This window comes from Xenopus laevis, chromosome 9_10L, assembly GCF_017654675.1.
Source record: "Xenopus laevis strain J_2021 chromosome 9_10L, Xenopus_laevis_v10.1, whole genome shotgun sequence".
NCBI classification, from domain to species: domain Eukaryota; kingdom Metazoa; phylum Chordata; class Amphibia; order Anura; family Pipidae; genus Xenopus; species Xenopus laevis.
This window is the reverse complement of record NC_054387.1, coordinates 34,841,321-34,860,093: the sequence shown is the minus strand read 5'-3', so window position 1 is coordinate 34,860,093 and position 18,773 is coordinate 34,841,321. Positions and strand designations below refer to the sequence as shown.

The 18,773-nt window shown below is 39.7% G+C and overlaps 1 protein-coding gene across 2 annotated transcripts; it reads left to right on the top strand.

Moving 5' to 3' along the window:
• Positions 1 to 1,267: 1,267 nt before the first annotated feature.
• rundc1.L (RUN domain containing 1 L homeolog) lies at positions 1,268 to 10,607 on the top strand. Of its 2 annotated transcripts, XM_018235159.2 has the most exons (6): positions 1,268 to 1,750; positions 5,268 to 5,273; positions 6,817 to 6,975; positions 7,589 to 7,787; positions 8,524 to 8,607; positions 9,322 to 10,607. In XM_018235159.2, exons 1-6 carry the CDS (start codon positions 1,355 to 1,357, stop codon positions 10,176 to 10,178), a joined length of 1,701 nt encoding a protein of 566 aa, XP_018090648.1. In that variant the 5' UTR covers positions 1,268 to 1,354; the 3' UTR covers positions 10,179 to 10,607. The 2 variants fall into 2 exon arrangements, with proteins under 2 accessions (XP_018090648.1, XP_018090649.1); XM_018235160.2 differs by lacking the exon at positions 5,268 to 5,273 and having other exon boundaries at positions 1,269 to 1,750.
• The last annotated feature ends 8,166 nt before the right edge of the window (positions 10,608 to 18,773 follow it).

Below are 18,773 nucleotides of genomic sequence, written 5' to 3'. Positions count from 1 at the left end.
TTTGACCCGGGCAGCCCTTCAAAATACCGGGCTGTCCGGGTCAAAACCAGACAAGTGACAACCCTACCCACAAGACCACGGTGTCCTGCAGGTAGGGTTGCCACCTTTTCTTAGAAAAAAAATTATATATTTAACTTTTTTCATTAATAATAACATTGGGATCAGCCATCATTTTTACCGGCCAGGCCGGTAAAATACCGACTAGTGTCAATCCTACCTGCAGGCCCAGTCCGACCCTGTGTATAGTGTAATGCTGGAAAAAAAATATAGTATAAAAAAAATGACAAGGTATTAAAGTAGGGTTGCCACCTGGCTGGTATTTTACTGCCCAGTAAAAAGAATTGATCCCAATGTTATTAATAGAGAAAAAAGATAAATATATAGGAAGACCAGTATTTTTTTCTAGAAAAGGTGGCAACCCTTAGGGGCCGATTCATCAAGGGTCGAATATCGAGGGTTAATTAACCCTCGATATTCGACTAGGAACTAAAATCCTTTGACTTCGAAAATCGAAGTTGAAGGATTTAGCGCAAATGCTGCGATCGAACGATCGAAGGATTATTCCTTCGATCGAACGATTAAATCCTTCGAATCGAACGATTCGAAGGATTTTAATCCAACGATCGAAGGAATATCCTTCGATCAAAAAAACTTAGGCAAGCCTATGGGGACCTTCCCCATAGGCTAACATTGACTTCGGTAGCTTTTAGCTGCCGAAGTAGGGGGTCGAAGTTTTTTTTAAAGAGGCAGTACTTTGACTATCGAATGGTCGAATAGTCGAACGATTTTTTGTTCGAATCCTTCGATTCGAAGTCGTAGTCGAAGGTCGAAGTAGCCCATTCGATGGTCGAAGTAGCCCAAAAAACACTTCGAAATTCGAAGTTTTTTTACTTCGAATCCTTCACTCGAGCTTGATGAATCGGGCCCTTAATGAAATTTAATAGGAAAGACAAATATCAGGCATAGGAATGCTACTGCTGATACATTTCCATAAATGAGGGCAGTCCTGTTGCTAGTGATGAAGAATCATCTTCTAAAACACTTTATTGTCGTCAATAATATTAGTAAAATGGTGGTGGCAATTGCTGACGTGTATTTTTTTATTTTTTTTTTTACCAGTAAAGGTGGTAGGGTAACACTTGCACATATGTGAATTGGAGTTATAACTTGTTTTTGTTCCCAAAATGATGAAGCAAAATATTCCAGAAAAAAGGGGCGTAGCCCCGGAAGATGTCGCACTCGCATTGTTGTCATGGCAATAGCCACCTGTCACTAGTTCCTGGTTTTCTGCTGACGTCATCAGCTGCCTACGGATTGCAGTATGGTGGCGCTGGCCGTGCTGTAGGGATCAGCCATGTCTGCCGACGAAATGTCCCTGTCTGATGGGGAGCCATTCACTGGGGAGCGCTGGGCTCCCGTGGGGGCAGTGGCTGAGGAAACAAACGAAAAGGACTCCAAGCAAACGGAGGAAGGGCAAGCCAGCTGTTCGGTCCGTCTCCGCTCCGGCTCGGTGTCGGGGGAGCTGGTGGAGAAGCTGAGGAGGCTGGAGGATGAGCAGGAGCTGCTGAATTCGTCGCTGCTGGCGCTAACGTCGCACTTCGCTCAGGTGCAGTTCAGGCTGAAGCAGATCGTTCGCGCTGAGGGAGGGGAGAAGGAGAAGCTGCTGGCGGAGCTGGAGGATTTCGCCTTTAAAGGCAGCCCGCACGTACTGGGGACACGGATGCTGGAGGAGCAGGTGCTGGACGACTCTGTAAGTAACATTTGCACGTAGGACTGGGGATAATTGAGCGCAGAACTCCAGGCCTTATTAGTCACAGGGCCCCTCATATCTCCCAGCATTCCCAGGGTCTACTTCCTGACTCCATATGTTATGGATCCCTTCCCTGCACAGGAACCAGATCCCAATGTAAAGCTAATTACAGCTTCCCTGGATGGGGTCTCCTTAGCTCTCCAGGTGGGGTCTCTAGCTGAATACCTGTGTGGGAAAACAAGTGTAACCCTTTAAGTGTTGCCCAAGAGGAGTGTGGCGCTTCACAATTCACCTGTAGGATTCAGTACTAGAAACAGCATTGGCACTTTGGTACTTTACACATCAAAGCAAAATAATTAGCAATAAGTGCTGCTAAGGGTGATGGAGATTTATTTAGTCGCCTGCAAGAAATCTTCGCTTCTGCGGGCGACTAATCTCCTTGAAATGCCTTCCCACCGGCAACAATGTCAATCACTGGAAAAAATGTAATGCGTCTATTCCTGCGCTCCCCTGCGGCTGAACGCAGAAAAATGGAACGCAGGAGAGCGCAGCTACAACCACTCGTGAGTAAGAGCCCATAAAGAGAAAAAGTAAATAATTGAGGACACCCCAGCCACTCCAGCTCCTGGTTACTTCTTAATTTAATTTCTGCTTGAGTTTCAGGTAGTTGAGAAAGTAAATAATCTTTTACATTTTGAATTATTTTATTAAAATGGGGAGTCTATGGGAGATGGCCTTCCCGTAATGTAGAGCTTTCTGGATTATGGGTTTCCGGATAACAAATCCTATACCTGTATAGCAGTGTTTTTAAGGCAGTCACTTATGTGGCATGCTCAGTGATGGAACAACATCAATGTCCCTATTTAAAAGGACAGAGAAACTTATAATTTAAGGTGGCCAGAACATTTGAAATAGCATGGGAGTACTAATACATGCAATTATCAGGGCTGAACTGCTTGCATTGGTACACAATCCCTGTAACCCAGAATTGGTTGAAGAGAATTCAGATTCATCCATGATTTTACATGATTAAGTTATTGTAATAAAAGCAGCTGATGATAGATTTTGATCCTAGTTGCGGTGGAGATCCTCACTGTGGAGAGCAATAATAATTTGGGGGGTGCAAAATATGTCAATTCCTCCCCCCAGTGATATTAATTGCTTACTTCAGACTCTTAACCAATGCTCCAGTTTGCTCAAAAATTCACTGGCTCGGAGCAATTCTGTACTAGCTCATTAGTCGTCACATTTGTCGCCCATTTCTTTCTTCTCTTACTTAGAAGCAAAAAGCCCAATTTTCACTGTGCTGCACATGCACACTGCCCTGGGCCAAATAGTGAGGCTCCTACCCAAGTACCCCAGGCTGGTGCAGTTTTTGGCAAACAGGAGCACCAGCCAGGGATCTCGGGTAAGTGGTTATAATCACTGGGGGTATCTAAAATTTGGCACCCGTTTAAGGTCTATGGCACATGGTTATTTTAACAGCGAATTGTTTTCCAGTAGACAAAAGCTGTTTTGTTTTGTTTTTTTAAAAATATTGCAAGCCCATCTGTTGTTACCAATTTGTATGCTTCACACACAAAGTAGCAGCAGCAGCAATAGGCATTTTGATTCCTGCTGTTTTTGGTGGCACGTAAAACCAGAGAATATGCGAGAATGGGATCCAGGGCAACCACAGAGCCTGCTGCAATTAGTCCACCTTTATGCAAATGGCACAAAGGCCACTAAAACAGGAGAAATCGGCACAAATCAGTGTCCTGCATGTGCTATTTGCATAGTCATTTCTCATTAATGCCAACACTTTTACATGTGCCCTCCTCATAACTCATTATTCATTCCACCATCTCCCCATATACTACATCTGTAATCCGCTCTCTGCTCTGCTGTCTTCTTCGTCAACAACTATTTTATTGTCAGTGCTCCTTTATCCTCCATTGATTATTTAGAGGGCTGAGCACCTATAGAGGAGAGATGAGGGATGAGGAGTGATAACTGAGAGCGTGGAAAAGAGCTGACAATGGATGAAGAAGAGCTGACAACCAGATGTATGTAATGTAAATTTGTGCATACATGGCAATTGCCTAGGCTTCAACAAACACAAAATAAATATGGCTCTGCATTTCACTATATCATATTCCTTGATAGGATTATTTATTATTTGGGTTGGAAGTCATGTAGAATTGAAGAGAGGCATTGTATCAACACTCCCAACTAATCCTTATTTGCTAGTGCTAATCTGTGCAATGTATATTACAGAAAGGTGACATTGATTGTGTACTTAGAAGCTTTGCAGACAGGACAGGGGACAGGCAAATATTCAGCTGCACAAAAGGAAAAGTGCAGGTTTTGGCAAAAGATGTTTGTAATTGGTAGAAAAATCTGCACCAAGTGAAAGCAGAGAGGTTGTGTTGGAGGTAAAATGAGGGCACAGGCACATATATTGGGGACAGATTAGCAGACATGAATCTTTGGGTTATGTAGAGGTATAGATTATACTGAGGACAAGAGAAATTTCATGGAGCAGAAGTTGTATTTGGAGACAAAGAAAGGCAGGGAAGTCATGGCTTTGGTGGGCAGTGAAATACAAAGAGCTTCTCAGGAAGAGGAATATATCTGTGGCATTTTGGCATGAGAGATGCATCAGGGTGATTTAGTGATTGGGTGTATTTGGCACAGAGTGGCATTTGGCTTAATGCTTGTGGTTTGGGGAATAGTTTCTGAGGGACGAAAGAAGCAGGAGGCTGTGCTAGTGGGGGGATGTGGGAGACAGTAGCAAACTAAAGGGAAGGATATGTTGGGGAGCATGATTGAACTACTTTCCAGCTGCTCAAAAAAGCATCCAAAGTATGTGTCCCTCTGCTTTCATTTGAGTGGCCCAGTGTGAAATACTTCACATAGAGACCATGGTAGTGATGTTGGGGCCGCAGGTTTACCAGAGAGTCGGACGGGTTCGGGTCAGCTATCCAGCATTCCCATGCCTTGGATGGAAAATTTTCCATGTAGTTTACACATCAGTTTTTTGTATCAGTCCCCCTGTATTTTGAACCATGTGACTGCATCCAACTTGTCGCATGCATTTTGTCAATCCGACTCCATCTGACACAAGTACACTTGGAGTTTAGCCCTTACGGATCAGAACCCAAAGTTGGGCTCCACTAGGAAGATAAATGACGTAGGAATATGTTCATCCTAAATGAAACGTTACCTTCAATACAGTTTATCAAATGAGATATTGCTGTTTTTGATGTGTTAATATTCTAACAGTATAGATTGGTTCTTGCATCTTTTTGTAGATAAATGTGAGAGTGCAGAAAAGCTTAGTTCTGGCATTACAAAGGTCTTTTTTTTTCTGCAGCATGGAAAGTCAAACAGCAGACACACCCGATCTTTTAACATTTACCTGCAAAACCTGTTATAGAATCACTGCCAATGTGTCCGTACTATCACTACTACTACTGACAAACCCTTGTTAAACAGTTTTTTCTTTCTCTTCTCTGCATGCTTTTTCCCCTAGCAGAAATTGGTGAGTATTTCCTTAGTTAACTTGGATTTTTATGTTTCACACAAATAGGACAAAATACATTATTTTTACCTCCATTTCAATATTCAGCATGGGTTTAATGTCACTTCTAGCACAGAAACAGGGCAAAACTTAAAGGAACAGTTCAGTGTAAAAATAAAAACTGGGTAAATAGATAGGCTGTGTAAAAAAAAATGTTTCTAATATAGTTAGAAATAGTTAGTAATGTATAAAGGCTGGAGTGACTAGATGTCTAACATAACAGAACAGAACCCAGCTTCCTGCTTTCAGCTCTCTAACTCTTAGTTAGTCAGTGATTTTAAAGGGGGGGGGGGCACATGGGACGTAACTGTTCAGTGAGTTTGCTTTTACTCAGCATGCAGCTCAGATTCAAAAGCAAACAGCTATGGCCCATGTGGCCCCCTCAAGTCACTGATTAGTTACTGCCTGGTAATCAATCAGTGGAAACCAAGAGAGCTGAAAAGCAGGAAGTAGTGTTCTGGCTATTATGTTACACATCCAGTCACTCCAGCCTTTATACATTACATTTTTGGCAAACAAACTATATTGAAAACATGTTTTACTTTGCACAGCCTGTCTATTTACACAGTTTTTATTTTTTACACTGAACTGTTCCTTTAAAAGTCCCTACTCTTCCTCTCCAGTTGTCCTGCTTGCTTTTGGAGTAGGCATTCTCAATCCTGTCTAGAGCTTTTTACCAGGACTTACCTAAAGCTGCAAGTTCAGTATTTAGGGAAGCACATGGGTCCAGTTAGGAGAGGTCTGTAGGCCCAATTGAGAGGGGTTTCCTGGAGCCTGTGTTTAGGGTGTGATGCTTGTAAACACTTCTTAATTCAGCAAGCCATTACACAGGTATACAATATAATGTATATGTCATGGTTATTTCTTATTGCTTTCTGTCAGACCAGTTCTCATAAGGGTCAGTTCACACGAGGAGATTCCGGGAGATTTTGTCACCTGGCGACTAATCACCTTGTCTTCTGAGCTGGGAGATTGTCGCTCAGAAGACGAGGCGATTAGTCGCCAGGCGACAAAATCTCCCGGAATCTCCTCGAGTGAACTAACCCTTAGAGAGTAACAAGACGCCTTTAGTTTGTTTTTCTTTGGTACTTTGGATTTAGGTCTGATTATATTATGTGTTTCTTTCAAATAACTTATAAAGAACTATATGAACTAAATCTAACAGTTTCTGCTCGTTTGTAATTTATATTAAAACTCAATATAACAGAAACAAATGGATTAAGTTCAGTTAAGTCAGTTGTTTGCATTATTATGGGTTGTTTGGGTGTCCTATAATGGTCAGATCTCTTGTTTAGACATCTGAAGAGAATCATGCCCTGTCTATGGATTGGGAGTGATGGTACTCATGGTACAAACTGGGATAGTTTGATTATGAGTAGCCAAGGTTAAGTTTATACTACTAAAAGTGCAATTTTCATATTTAACTGAACATTGTTTATTTTCCAAAATGCCAACTGTAATATATAATTTATTTTTTTCCCTTTCTTTATGATTAATATCTCAGAGTGAGTGGGAGAAGAGAGAACGAATTGAGGCCCAAAGGCAAAAGCAACGAGAGCTAATTGTGCAGTTAAAGACTCAGCTGGATGATTTGGAGACATTTGCATACCAGGAAGGCAACTATGATTCTCTTCCACAGTCCATGGTCATGGAGAAACAGAGGGTAAGAAATCATTTGTTAAAGACATATTGTTTGGTATCCTTGGTATTGACTTTAAAATATCTTAAACCCTGAGCATTCATTTCTAACACCATAGGAATAAAGAAATTTTCTGTAAAGCAGTGGAGGGCAGGCCCGAATAGCTGACTAAATCTAAATTACTTCAGTATTCTGGATACTACTGTTACTCAGCCCTGCTTGGTTATGATCTTTGAATGTTCAGTTGTAAATGGCAATCTCTACATCATTAAGAGGGAATTTTCTTTACTCTGTTGATATTTTAAGTTTTGGGAAATATGTTTCTCACAGAATAGTTTTTAACAACCTTTAGGGCAATTAAGGGTAACAGTAGTACACAGAGTGCTGATCTAATTTAGATGTATGCAGCTTCTGTGGACCATGGTGGGTGGCATGGCATTTTATAATGGGCATTTTCTTGCAAACATATTGTTTCCCCCAGCCAGAGTGTGGGCCCTATTAGACTGCACCTCCAGTATAAGAAACTATTTTTCGTTGATCGTTGCCCTTTAAAGAGGAATTAAATTATCATTTAGCTCATTTTAATAGTTTTTCTATTACAAATGGACCCTGTGTCTCTGTCTGTTTGGTGTTGTAGGTGATAATAGATGAGTTAATTAAGAAACTGGATGTTAACTTCCAAGAGGACATTAGCTGTCTGTCTCCAGAAGAGCTACGGCAGAGGGTGGACGCTGCTATTGCCCAGATAGTTAATCCAGCTCGGGTGAAGGAACAGCTGGTGGAACAGCTTAAAACTCAGATACGAGACTTGGAGATGTTTATACAATTTATTCAAGGTTTGAAAAGCTAATATATGTATCATGGCCGCATACTTTTATAGTTCAGCCAGTTAAAGGGATACTCTCAGCAGGACTGAAATAAAAATGTTTTTTTGCCAAGTGAATCAGATCCTGCAAGAAAACAGCAAGATAGTTCCTAAAATCTTTGGGGGCTGTTGAAAAATAAAAGGAAAAATATCACAAATATATAAAAACATAAAGACCAATTGCAAATTGTCTTAGAATATGTCTACCTCATACTAAAAATTGATTCAAATTTAAACTACCACCTTAATGGAAAACATTTGCATAACCTTATAATAGCCACAAATCCTTTGATGTTTCTGGCTCATCTTAAAAAACAGGTCAGATAAAGTCAGAGATAGTGCTTTATTTACTAGCTATAGGGGTAATGTTGTACAATGTATGTATTATTATTTAAACTGCGTTCTGTTCATAGTTATTTGTACCATTTGCAGAATGTATAATTTCCACAAGATTCTTTTAAATCAGCAGGGGAAGTCTGTCCACGGCTTGCGATACATATGATTGTTCTGGCACCCAGATGTATAGTTGAATGCAGCTATAGATCCTACCGGTAGCAATAAAATAACTGTGTGACTTTTGCCCATTAATGTTAATGTTAATATAAAAAGCACATTCACTAGCACTGCCCCATTTTGTATCCTGCACTATTACTGGAAGGCTGGTTTTGGGAAACATATACTGTATGTGATTTATTTGCTCTTTGCAGATGAAGTTGGCAGCCCTGTGGATTGTTCAGCGAGTGGAACAGAAGGATATTCTCCAAATACCAAGACTAATCATCGGAATAAAAGTATGGAAGTTTTTTTTTTTTTTTTTATGTGAAGCAACACTGCATTTAACTGTGGGGAAAATGGGACCCCACATTATAGACCACAGAAGCTTTATGAAAATGGCAGCCTACCTACATTTATTTAACGGTGCAATCACCCTGCCTCTATCTCCCGTGTACCTGTTTGTTTTGGGTACAATATGTAGCCTATTTGCATTGTTCTTAGTACAAGCAGACTGATCTATTGCAGTCACTCCCAGTACATACTAATCAGTTTGTGGCTATCACACCTGCGGAACATGCTCCATATCCCTGTGGCATCACAAATACTGACTGATGAGTGCATAGTTATGGCTGTAGTAGATCAAGCTAGTCCTCCTAGAACAGTGATCCCTAATGTGTAGGCAGTAAGCATGTAACTATTCAGTTAATTTGCATTTAATCATGAGAACGCTAGTTAGGATCAAAAGCAAACTAACTGAACAGTTATGTCCCACAAAGTCCTTCGTTAAGTCACTGATTAATTGACAGGTTAGAGAGCTGTAGAGGAGGAAGTAGTATTCTGGCTATCTACTACTATTAGTAGTATCCATTCACCCCACCCTTTATAGATAATATCTTTGGCAAACTATATTGAATTTTTTTTATTTTGAACAGTTTTATTTTTACACTTCATTTAACCCTTTAGGCATTTTTTACATTTGCTTATGATTTTTTTTTACTTCTCTCCATCAGTGACACCAGAGCAAGCGCATAAGATGAGGGAAACAAGACTGCACCTTTTGCGCCGTGCATTGGCTGTCCTTCAGATGTTTGCTGTCAGTCAGTTTGGGTGCGGCACAGGTGCTGTACCGACTAGTTTATGGCAACAAGATGAGAGCAACAGAGACTTCTCTCCACTGATAAAGAAGCTTCAGGAATCAGTGGAGAAAGTGAGGCAACTGGCACAAAGGAATCAAACTCATGAACATGTCGTCAGCGTGAAGGAGCTTGCAGTGGGTGGGAAAGATGAACTGACAATAACAGTAAGGAAAGAGTTGGCAGTTGCTATTAGAGATTTGTTATCCCATGGCCTTTATGCTACATCTCAGGGAATGAGCCTGGTGTTGGCACCAATTGCCTGCCTAATCCCAGTCTTCAGCACCTCACCACCCACAATGCACCCTTGGGAACTCTTTGTGAAATACTACAAAGAGCAGAATGGGAAAGCCTTTGTGGAGTCACCAGCTAGAAAACTTTCTCAGTCCTTCTCTTTGCCGGTATCTGGAAACCGCAAGGTTACACCCAAGCAAAGCCTCCTTTCCGCTATTCACACAGTCCTAACAGAACACGACCCTTTCAAGCGGGGTGCTGACTCAGAGTTCAAGGCACTGATGTGCATGGCGCTAAACGAGCAACGATTGGTCTCCTGGCTTAATCTTCTGTGCAAATCAGGAGTGTTGATTCAAACACATTACCAACCCTGGAGTTACATGGCTAGCAGTGGCTTTGAAAGTGCACTGAACATCCTCAGCCGTCTCAGTACCTTGAAGTTTAGTCTCCCGGTTGACCTTGCTGTTCGTCAGCTCAAGAACATTAAAGATGCGTTTTGAACCTGCCACATTCTAAACGTATCTTCTTTCATTACTGTAAAATTCTTGTACTTTTCTTAAAAGTGCTGCTGATTCAGAACCTGGTTTAGTTTTGGGGTGATCTTATAGCACAACTAGCACACCTTCATTTTTAACACTAATTCAGATTTAGTCTCCAATAAATCGTCTAAGGATATGAAATAGATAAAAGATCAGAGTGTAGACACTAAGAAGGCAGCAAATAGTTGGTTTTTGGATTCAGCTAAATTTACAATCTTTCACAAAATAAATGATCAGGATTCAAACCAAATATGAATTCTAATTTTGATATAAAATTGAAAGTAAATTGTCAAAACATTAGCTATTATAAGTAGATATGTACTGACCTTATTAAAGGGTACCTGTGTGTGCCTATGTTCAGCATGAGCCAAATAAATAGGTCTTAATATATATTCTGCCTGTTCTTTTAATTGAAAATTTACATATTTTATAATTATAAAGTACTAATAAATTCCTGTTTTGTTTTTCCTTTTATAACCCTTTCCACCCTGTGGAATCAGGGGAATTAGTTTAACAAAAGATAATGATCAATGTGAAAGGAGCTCATCCATTCCCCCAATTGCTGCCTGTGTTTTGGCTGTGAGGATAAGGAGCTAGTTATATTAGGTGGTTAACTAGAATGCTGCTGTACCACAGCTGCTGTAAAGGATCAGGGTGGTGGAATCACATTTTGTTTTATAAAACAAAAGAAAATTTAACTAGAAGAGTAGGCAGAATGCAGTTTTGACACCATTTCTTTTTACTGGGCTCATGGGCACAATACAGGTGAGTATAGAATTCTATTATTATTTGAGTTTCAAGAAAGGGACATAATTACAACAAAGTAATGTATATAGATAGTACTACCTTGAATGCAATTGGTGGGGGGTATGCACAATATTATACACAATTACAAAGTGGGCACAGGCTATTCATCCCAAATATGCAGTACAGCTGCTGCTACTACTACTACTGTGTAGATTAGTGGCAAAGGTTTCTCTTTACAGCAGAGCACGTAACACTTTTGTGTCTGTACTAGAAGATGGCATGTACATGCTTACAGAGGGCCGAAAGAGTGTTAAAGGAAAACTATACCCCCAAAAAGAATATTTAAGCAACAGATGGTTTAGTGGCATATTAAAGAATCTTATCAAACTGGAATATATATTTACGTGAATATTACCCTTTTACATCTCTTGCCTTGAACCACCATTTTGTTATGGTCTGTGTGCTGCCTCAGAGATCACCTGACCAGAAATACTTCAACACTAACTGTAACAGGAAGAAGTGTGGAAGCAAAAGACAGAACTCTGTCTGTTAATTGGCTCACGTGCCCTAACAAGTATAGTTTGTTTGGTATGTTTGTGTGCACAGTGAATTATACGATCCCAGAGGGCTGCCCTTATTTTTTAAAATGGCTATTTTCTATGATTACCCAATGGCACATACTACTAAAAAAGTACATTATTATGTAATTTACATGGTTTATTTACATGAAGCAGGGTTTTACACATGAGCTGTTGTATGCAATATATTTTTATAGAGACCTACATTGTTTGAGGGGTATAGTTTTCCTTTAAGTGGTGCTGACCCAATTTAAAAAATATCACAGGGAGAGCTAAGCGCCAGTCTTGACCCTTTGTGCATCAGTGATATTCGTGCACTTCACCCACCCACCCACAATCTCTTTAATTGACATATATTGTCCAAAGACCATTATTACTTGATTTTTAATGTATAAATTAATGTAAATTATTTATTAATGCGATTTCATTACATGCGAGAGAATTATGTTGTATAAATGAACAGATACATTATAGGTTACTCCCTAGGTTTTGGTTGTGTTTGCAGTTCACCCGCGCTGCTACTGCTACTTTCATTTCTGGACACTTTTTTTTAACCCTCTTTAGTTCCGGCAGCTTCCCATGGGAACATATGATGGGCAGATCAAAATGAGGCAACTGGAAATGTAGAATCCATGCCAATGAAAGGGATAAAAGGTATGATACAACATAAATCAGTGAATCATTTCAAGATAAACTGGGTGTAAAATGCCTGTTGTAGGTAAAATCCCCAGTATATTAGTGTCCCTCATGTGGATGGTATAAAAAGCTGCTAAATAAGAAAGTTACATAAACTGCACCTTATATGCTTAAATTCCCTTTTGTCAGTCGTTTGCAGGGTATATTTCCAAGGAGTTGTGTGAAACGGTTCACTATTCTTTCTATGTGGAATGTGGGCAGTGACTACTTGAGGCAATTCCTTTGATATTCAATGGGAAGGCAACAGCAATTTTGACTATAGAATACATTGTGCCAAGTAAAAAATCCCCATTTGGTCACATGCTTCTAGCCATACACTGGACATTTATTTGCAACTCTCTAAAGTTGTTTCATTTTTTAGAATATTGTAGACCAAGATCCTCTTTGATGCAACAGCACATAACCCGGGTAATGCCACTGGTGAATCTTCCCCAATATTCTTATTTGATAAAATAACCAATAACCCAGTATTCATAGTTTTACATAGTAAATATGTAATCCCATGTTGCACTGGTCTATTAAAGGGGTGGTTCACCTTTAAGTTAACAATTAGTATGTTATAGAATGGCCAATTCTAAGCAACTTTACCAATGGTCTTCACTATTTTTTTTTATATAGTTTTTCAATTATTTGCCTTCTTCTGACTCTTTTCATCTTTCAAATGGAGGTCACTGACCCCATCTTAAAAAACAAAGCTCTGTAAGGCTACACATGTATTGTTATTGCTACTTTGTATTACTCCTCTTTCATATTCCTGTCTCTTATTCATATCCATGTTCCATGTTTGGTTGCTAGGGTAATTTGGTCCCTAGCAATCAGATTGCTGAAATTACAAACTAGAGAGCTGCTGAATAAAAAGATAAATAACTCAAAAACTATAAATAATGAAAACCAATTGCAAATCGTCTCAGACTATCACTCTATTCATCCTACTAAAAGTTAACTCAAAGGTGAGCAACCCCTTTAATGTTAATCAACTTCATTAAATCCTTAAAGGATAAGTAAACCTTTAAAATAAATAAATGAATGTAAAATTGAGCGCTAGTCTAAACAATTTTGAAATTTGAAGTTAATTAATTTTTTTTTTTTAAATTCCAAGATATTAAAGGATACATGCACTGTTAATATGAATGGATTTTGTTACAACAGCGCCACATGCTGGTCTGTTTCCAACCATGAAGTAGGGCTGGTCTGATGTCCTACTGGTTTATACATTAGTTACAGAACTGAGTTTGTTGGAGCATAGTTTCTGAAGCACTCACATTACAAAAATGTCGACTGCCTGGGTGCTGGTTATATAATGATATAAACCAAAAACAAAAAAACGCACACACAGGACTTTTGTTAGAGCCAAACGTCGGAATAAAACCACTTTGTTTGCACTAACACTCAAGCCTTCTTCAGGTGATTTGTCAGGCAAATAATAATAGGTTATCTCCTTGTTTGGACTGAGGAAATTCCAAAAAATGTCAGTTTGATATGTGGTTAATACATTAGCTGTATGATTACTAATGGTCATGTTTTCTCTGTACATAGAAGAATATTAGATTTGTTTCTCCTTTAATCTGTTTCCTGTGATGGAATTTTGCCACTAATGCGTGTGTATATGTGATGCACAAGTAAAATGTCTTAGAAAGAAAAATGCTGCTAGTTGATTATTTCTGAAAGTAAATGGATTAAGGGATTTATCTGCTGGTGAGAAAAATGCAAGTAACATGATCCAACACTCATTCTGTGGGGGGTTCACTCCTAATATCACTCCTAAATCTGACAAGCAGGGACTGCTCCCTGGATTCTCTATTGCTGTCTCCATTACTAATTATAATGAAATATTTCCTCCCCTCTGAAACAATTCTTTTCTACTTCTCTTACAGTAAAGAAACCCTACCTTAGCCTATGGTGATACGGGTATGGGACCTGTTATCCAGAATGCTTGGGACCTGGGGGGTTTCCAGATAGCGGATCTTTCTGTAATTTTGATCTTTATACCTTAAGTCTACTAGAAAATCATTTAAACATTAAATAAACCCAATAGGCTGGTTTTGCTTCCAATAAGGATTAATTATATCTTAGTTGGGATCAAGTACAAGCTACTGTTTCATTATTACAGAGAAAAAGGAAATCATTTTTTTGAATCTGGATTATTTGGATAAAATGGAGACGCCTTCCTGTCGTTCGGAGCTATTTGGATAATGTATCCCATACATATATTGACTTTCTCCGGGTGTATTAATAGTTCTCTTGTTACACACTAGTACTAGAGAAGAAAAGTTAATCTTAAAATTTCCTTAGGCTGTGCATCAGCCTTCTCATTTGGCTGCACCCCAAACCATTGTGTTGGTCTGGGTGCAGGCAGATTTCAACATCAAAATGCAAACATATGAAGAGGCTGATGCAAGCAGCAGGGAAATTGGCCCCACAGGGCATTAGCTTTATGTTGGAACTGTATAGTATCACATATATAGTATCACATCCATTCCTTTAATTCGTTTGTTTGCCCAAACCAAGTGTCAGAAATGCTGATAAGTGCAAAAAATGGTTTGTGAATATTGAATTTAGCCGCACATGTTTGTAGCACAGTACTTGCAAATCAGGATACTATGAATACTATATAGAGCCCCTTTGAACTACAGTACTAGTTTATTAAGGAGTTGGCAGAAGTAATTTTAAAACACACACGGGAGGCACTAAAGCCCAGGGAATAAAGTGAACTTGAGTGATAAAAAGGTTGTGTCAATTTTATTTTGAGTGCACAACTGCAACTTGTATGCTGGTACTAGGAGTTGAAGGACGCCTATCACCAAGGAACCAACATTTAAAATACTGTAGGAGAAGAGACTCTTGGTTGGTAGAAAGCATCTGCCAGATGGATGCTAGTTCCTGAATGTGTTTACTCAACAATACTATGACCTGGTGGCCGAGAGCCAGACTTGAGGCTTGCTATAGGCAGAAGTCTTCTGTCTTCTGTCTCTTAGAAGTAGTCTTCCTAATAGCAATGTAATGTGCAAAACTAATAATGGGTCAGGTAAATTGATCTACTGTTTGAAAGAAACCATCCGATATGAGATTGACTTATAGTATTATACATTGTAATATGACTTGCATGGTTCCATTTTATCCACTTCTTGATTTTTTTCCTTAGCACCTCTAGTGGAGATCACTTCTCTTGATTTGACATACTTACAGTATCCAGTATTGATTTCTCCCCCATGTTTTTAAAACTAAGCAGATGATCAATGAGGAACTGGGGATAATAATACAGCATACAATGCTCCACACATGAATTGCTGCTGCACTGGGGGAGGCAAGGCGTGTTAGGCCACAGATGTGGGTGGGGTGGGTGCCAGGGGTTTTATGAGCAATTTTGATGCATTGGTTGCAACTGCGTTAGAGATTATGGGTAAAAAAACCTAGTGAAATGCATCCAAAATTGAACTTTACACATACAGTATTGTGCCTGAATTCATAAATGACCCCTACTGTGTCCCAAAACAAATGTACTAATCGCATCACCAATTCATCCAATGAAACATAATAACTCCTAATCTAGTACTGCAGATCCAGTGCACGCAAGAGTAACCATATAGTACAAAGCAAATAGAATCTTAGAATTGTTTTCACACAAAATAAAATCTGATACCTTTCCCCAATATCAGGTTTAGCTTGTTTGTAGACCTCAGTGGGCCACTTCTGGGAATTAGCTTGGCAACCCAAAGAGTGATTTAGAATTTATTGTGCAGAATTTTCTACTGTTACCGACATTTCACTTTATTAATCCATTAAATATCATGGAGCCCCTTTATCTGTGGATATAAATAACCAACTGCAGATCATAGCTTTTAGAGCTATTCCTTCACCCCCTGCATGTTCTGTCCCCATTGGCAGAGACCAACCTCAAACTCCAAGAAAGCCAAGTGCCGTAAGTCATGCGTGGGGGATGGGGAGGAGGTGACAGGGCTCAGTCTGGGGACCAATAAAGAATTAAGTCAACCTCTACCAGGGCCGGAACTAGAGGTAGGCAGTAGTAATGTGTGAGTCGAGAAAAGCTCAATAACGAACCTGCCCGGCTTCCCCATCCATTTATGGACATTAGCCAACCCCCCCCCCCCCCACACCTATGACATCACAAAAGCATGCCTCCCAACATTTTTGAAACAGAAAGAGGGCCAAAAATATTTGGTGCATGAAGCGCGGTGAAATGTTTTTGACCACGCCTGTTTTTGTGGCCACACCCCTAAATACCATGTTTATTTTACAAAACTTGGCAGGTTATGAACGTTTGAACACATTTCTGTGGTTTTACAGTTTTGCTAATGAAGGTATATTCAGGGCTCTCTGCCAAAAGCCAATTACGTTTTAGAAACTTTGTATCTTTTTCCGGCTGTTCAGTGCAGGAGATCAAAGAAAAAGTCGGGACATTGCAGTAACAATCCAGGACTGCCGGTTGAGCTGTCAAAATCAGGACTGTCCTGCGAAAAACGGTACAGTTGGGAGGTATGCAAAAGTGACAGGGCAGGTGTGTACCTATAAAACCGGAAGTCTGAAACAGTCTAAGGTTGCAAAAGTTGCAGTGAGGACGGTCTAAACCCGCTCAACCCGTGAGTGCCGTGGGCATCAGACTGGCCCACATATCACTAGTAGGCAGAAGCTGGCACATAACTCTTTTGTCACTTACCCCTAGTCTGAGCACTTGTCTCCACTACTGCTGAGGGATAATGAGTGATAGCAGCTGCAGACAAAAGGAGACACAAAGAAACCATGTCACTATATCCTGAAAAGTCAGCTCCAGCCTCCCCTGCTATCAGTGCTAATCCTTCTCCTGCACTTCTCCATTGTCCCCTGACTACCTGACTCAGATGTATGGTACAGACACACACTTACAGTACTTTTCCACTTATTAGTGGCTTTATTAAACTTGTAGGAAGCACACAGTTTGACAAGCGTACACAGTTACACAAGTAAAATGTTTCTCTCTTCTACACTGTCGCCCAGTGTGAATAGCAACAAAACAAATCTCGCTAAAAACAAAACTATCATCTCTGTGATTTTATTGCATTTACACTTCTGTATTACTCTGTAATTACTCATGATACATTCAGTAATATTGGCAGCAGCTTTATTGGCACTCATGGAGATACAGTGAGAATGGGGCCACCAGTGGAACAATGAGATTATTCTTCAATATTCTCCTCTTCCTCACAATCCGTCATATTTACACACTTCCGTGTAAGTGTGTAACAATATTCATGGTTATTGTGATTAATTTGAATACATTTATTTATTCACATAATAAATTAGAATAAATTATGTAGTGTTCTAGGGATTGGGCACCCAACCTCTTGCAGCAATGTCCCATATAGCTTAATTTGTGATAACTCTGCTTTTATATAGGGATACTGATAGTATTAATTGAGTGGGGTCCTTTTGTGCCAACATTCACCATATGGAAACATGGCCAGCAGTTCACTCCTTTTAACACCAAACATTGTAGACTTCATTGGAATGGCATAAGTTAACTAGGGTCAAGTTTGAATAAATTGTGACGGCTTGGCCAGATATTAGCTTGACAGAATAATACTGAGTGAATCCCCACACACCCACTTACCTATTGGATGGACTTTCTGATTCCACAATAACAACCTCAGGTTATGGTGACAAAGGTGCCTGAATCTGCAAATAATCAAAGGGGAAATGTTAATTGAGTTTAGAATAACAAGGAGAGATTATATGAATCAATTAATTAATTTCACTAATTCCATCTGATCTTAAGATTTCTGCTTGGCTTTAGTTGGTGTGACCTCTTCTATAGGACCTTCAGGATCACTTGTTTGATTAGAGCAGGGATTTCCAACCTTTTGAACCCATGAGCAACATTCAGAAGTAAAAAGAGTTGGGGAAAAATACTAGCATGAAAAATGTTCTTGGGGTGTCAAATAAGGGCTGTGATTGGCCATTTGGTAGCCCCTATGTGGATTGTTAACCTACATTGAGGCTCTGTTTGGCAGTGCACCTGGTTTTTATACAACCAAAACTTGCCTCCAAGCCTGGAATCCGAAAATAAGCACCTGCTTAGGCCACTGGGAGCAACATCCAAGGGGTTAGCGAGCAACATGTTGCTTACCAGCTACTGGTTGGGGATCACTGGATTAGAGGCTGCTATTGTGAGGGAAGCTGCAATAATCCAAGAGAATAATAGAAACAGCACACAAAATATAGGAAAATCATAATGAAATGTCTGCATGGAGATTTGCATTGTTTGCATCTAATATAGTGAGTCTGCAACATGATTTTGCTTCTGACTCCCTATATGTTCAATGTTCTGGATAAACCAGGACAGGGGTTTCAGAAATAGCTCATCTGGATGCTTCTCAATCTCTACCAGCTCAAGGGTTTCATTCAGCTCTTGAAGGGTGGAATAGAGATGTTTCAGTCTATTCTCTGACCACTTCATTTCTTTCTTCACCCTGGATAGTGTCTTCTGATTGGAAGTTACATTTAAAAGCTTCTCAATTCACCCTGCAATTCTATGTTCTAT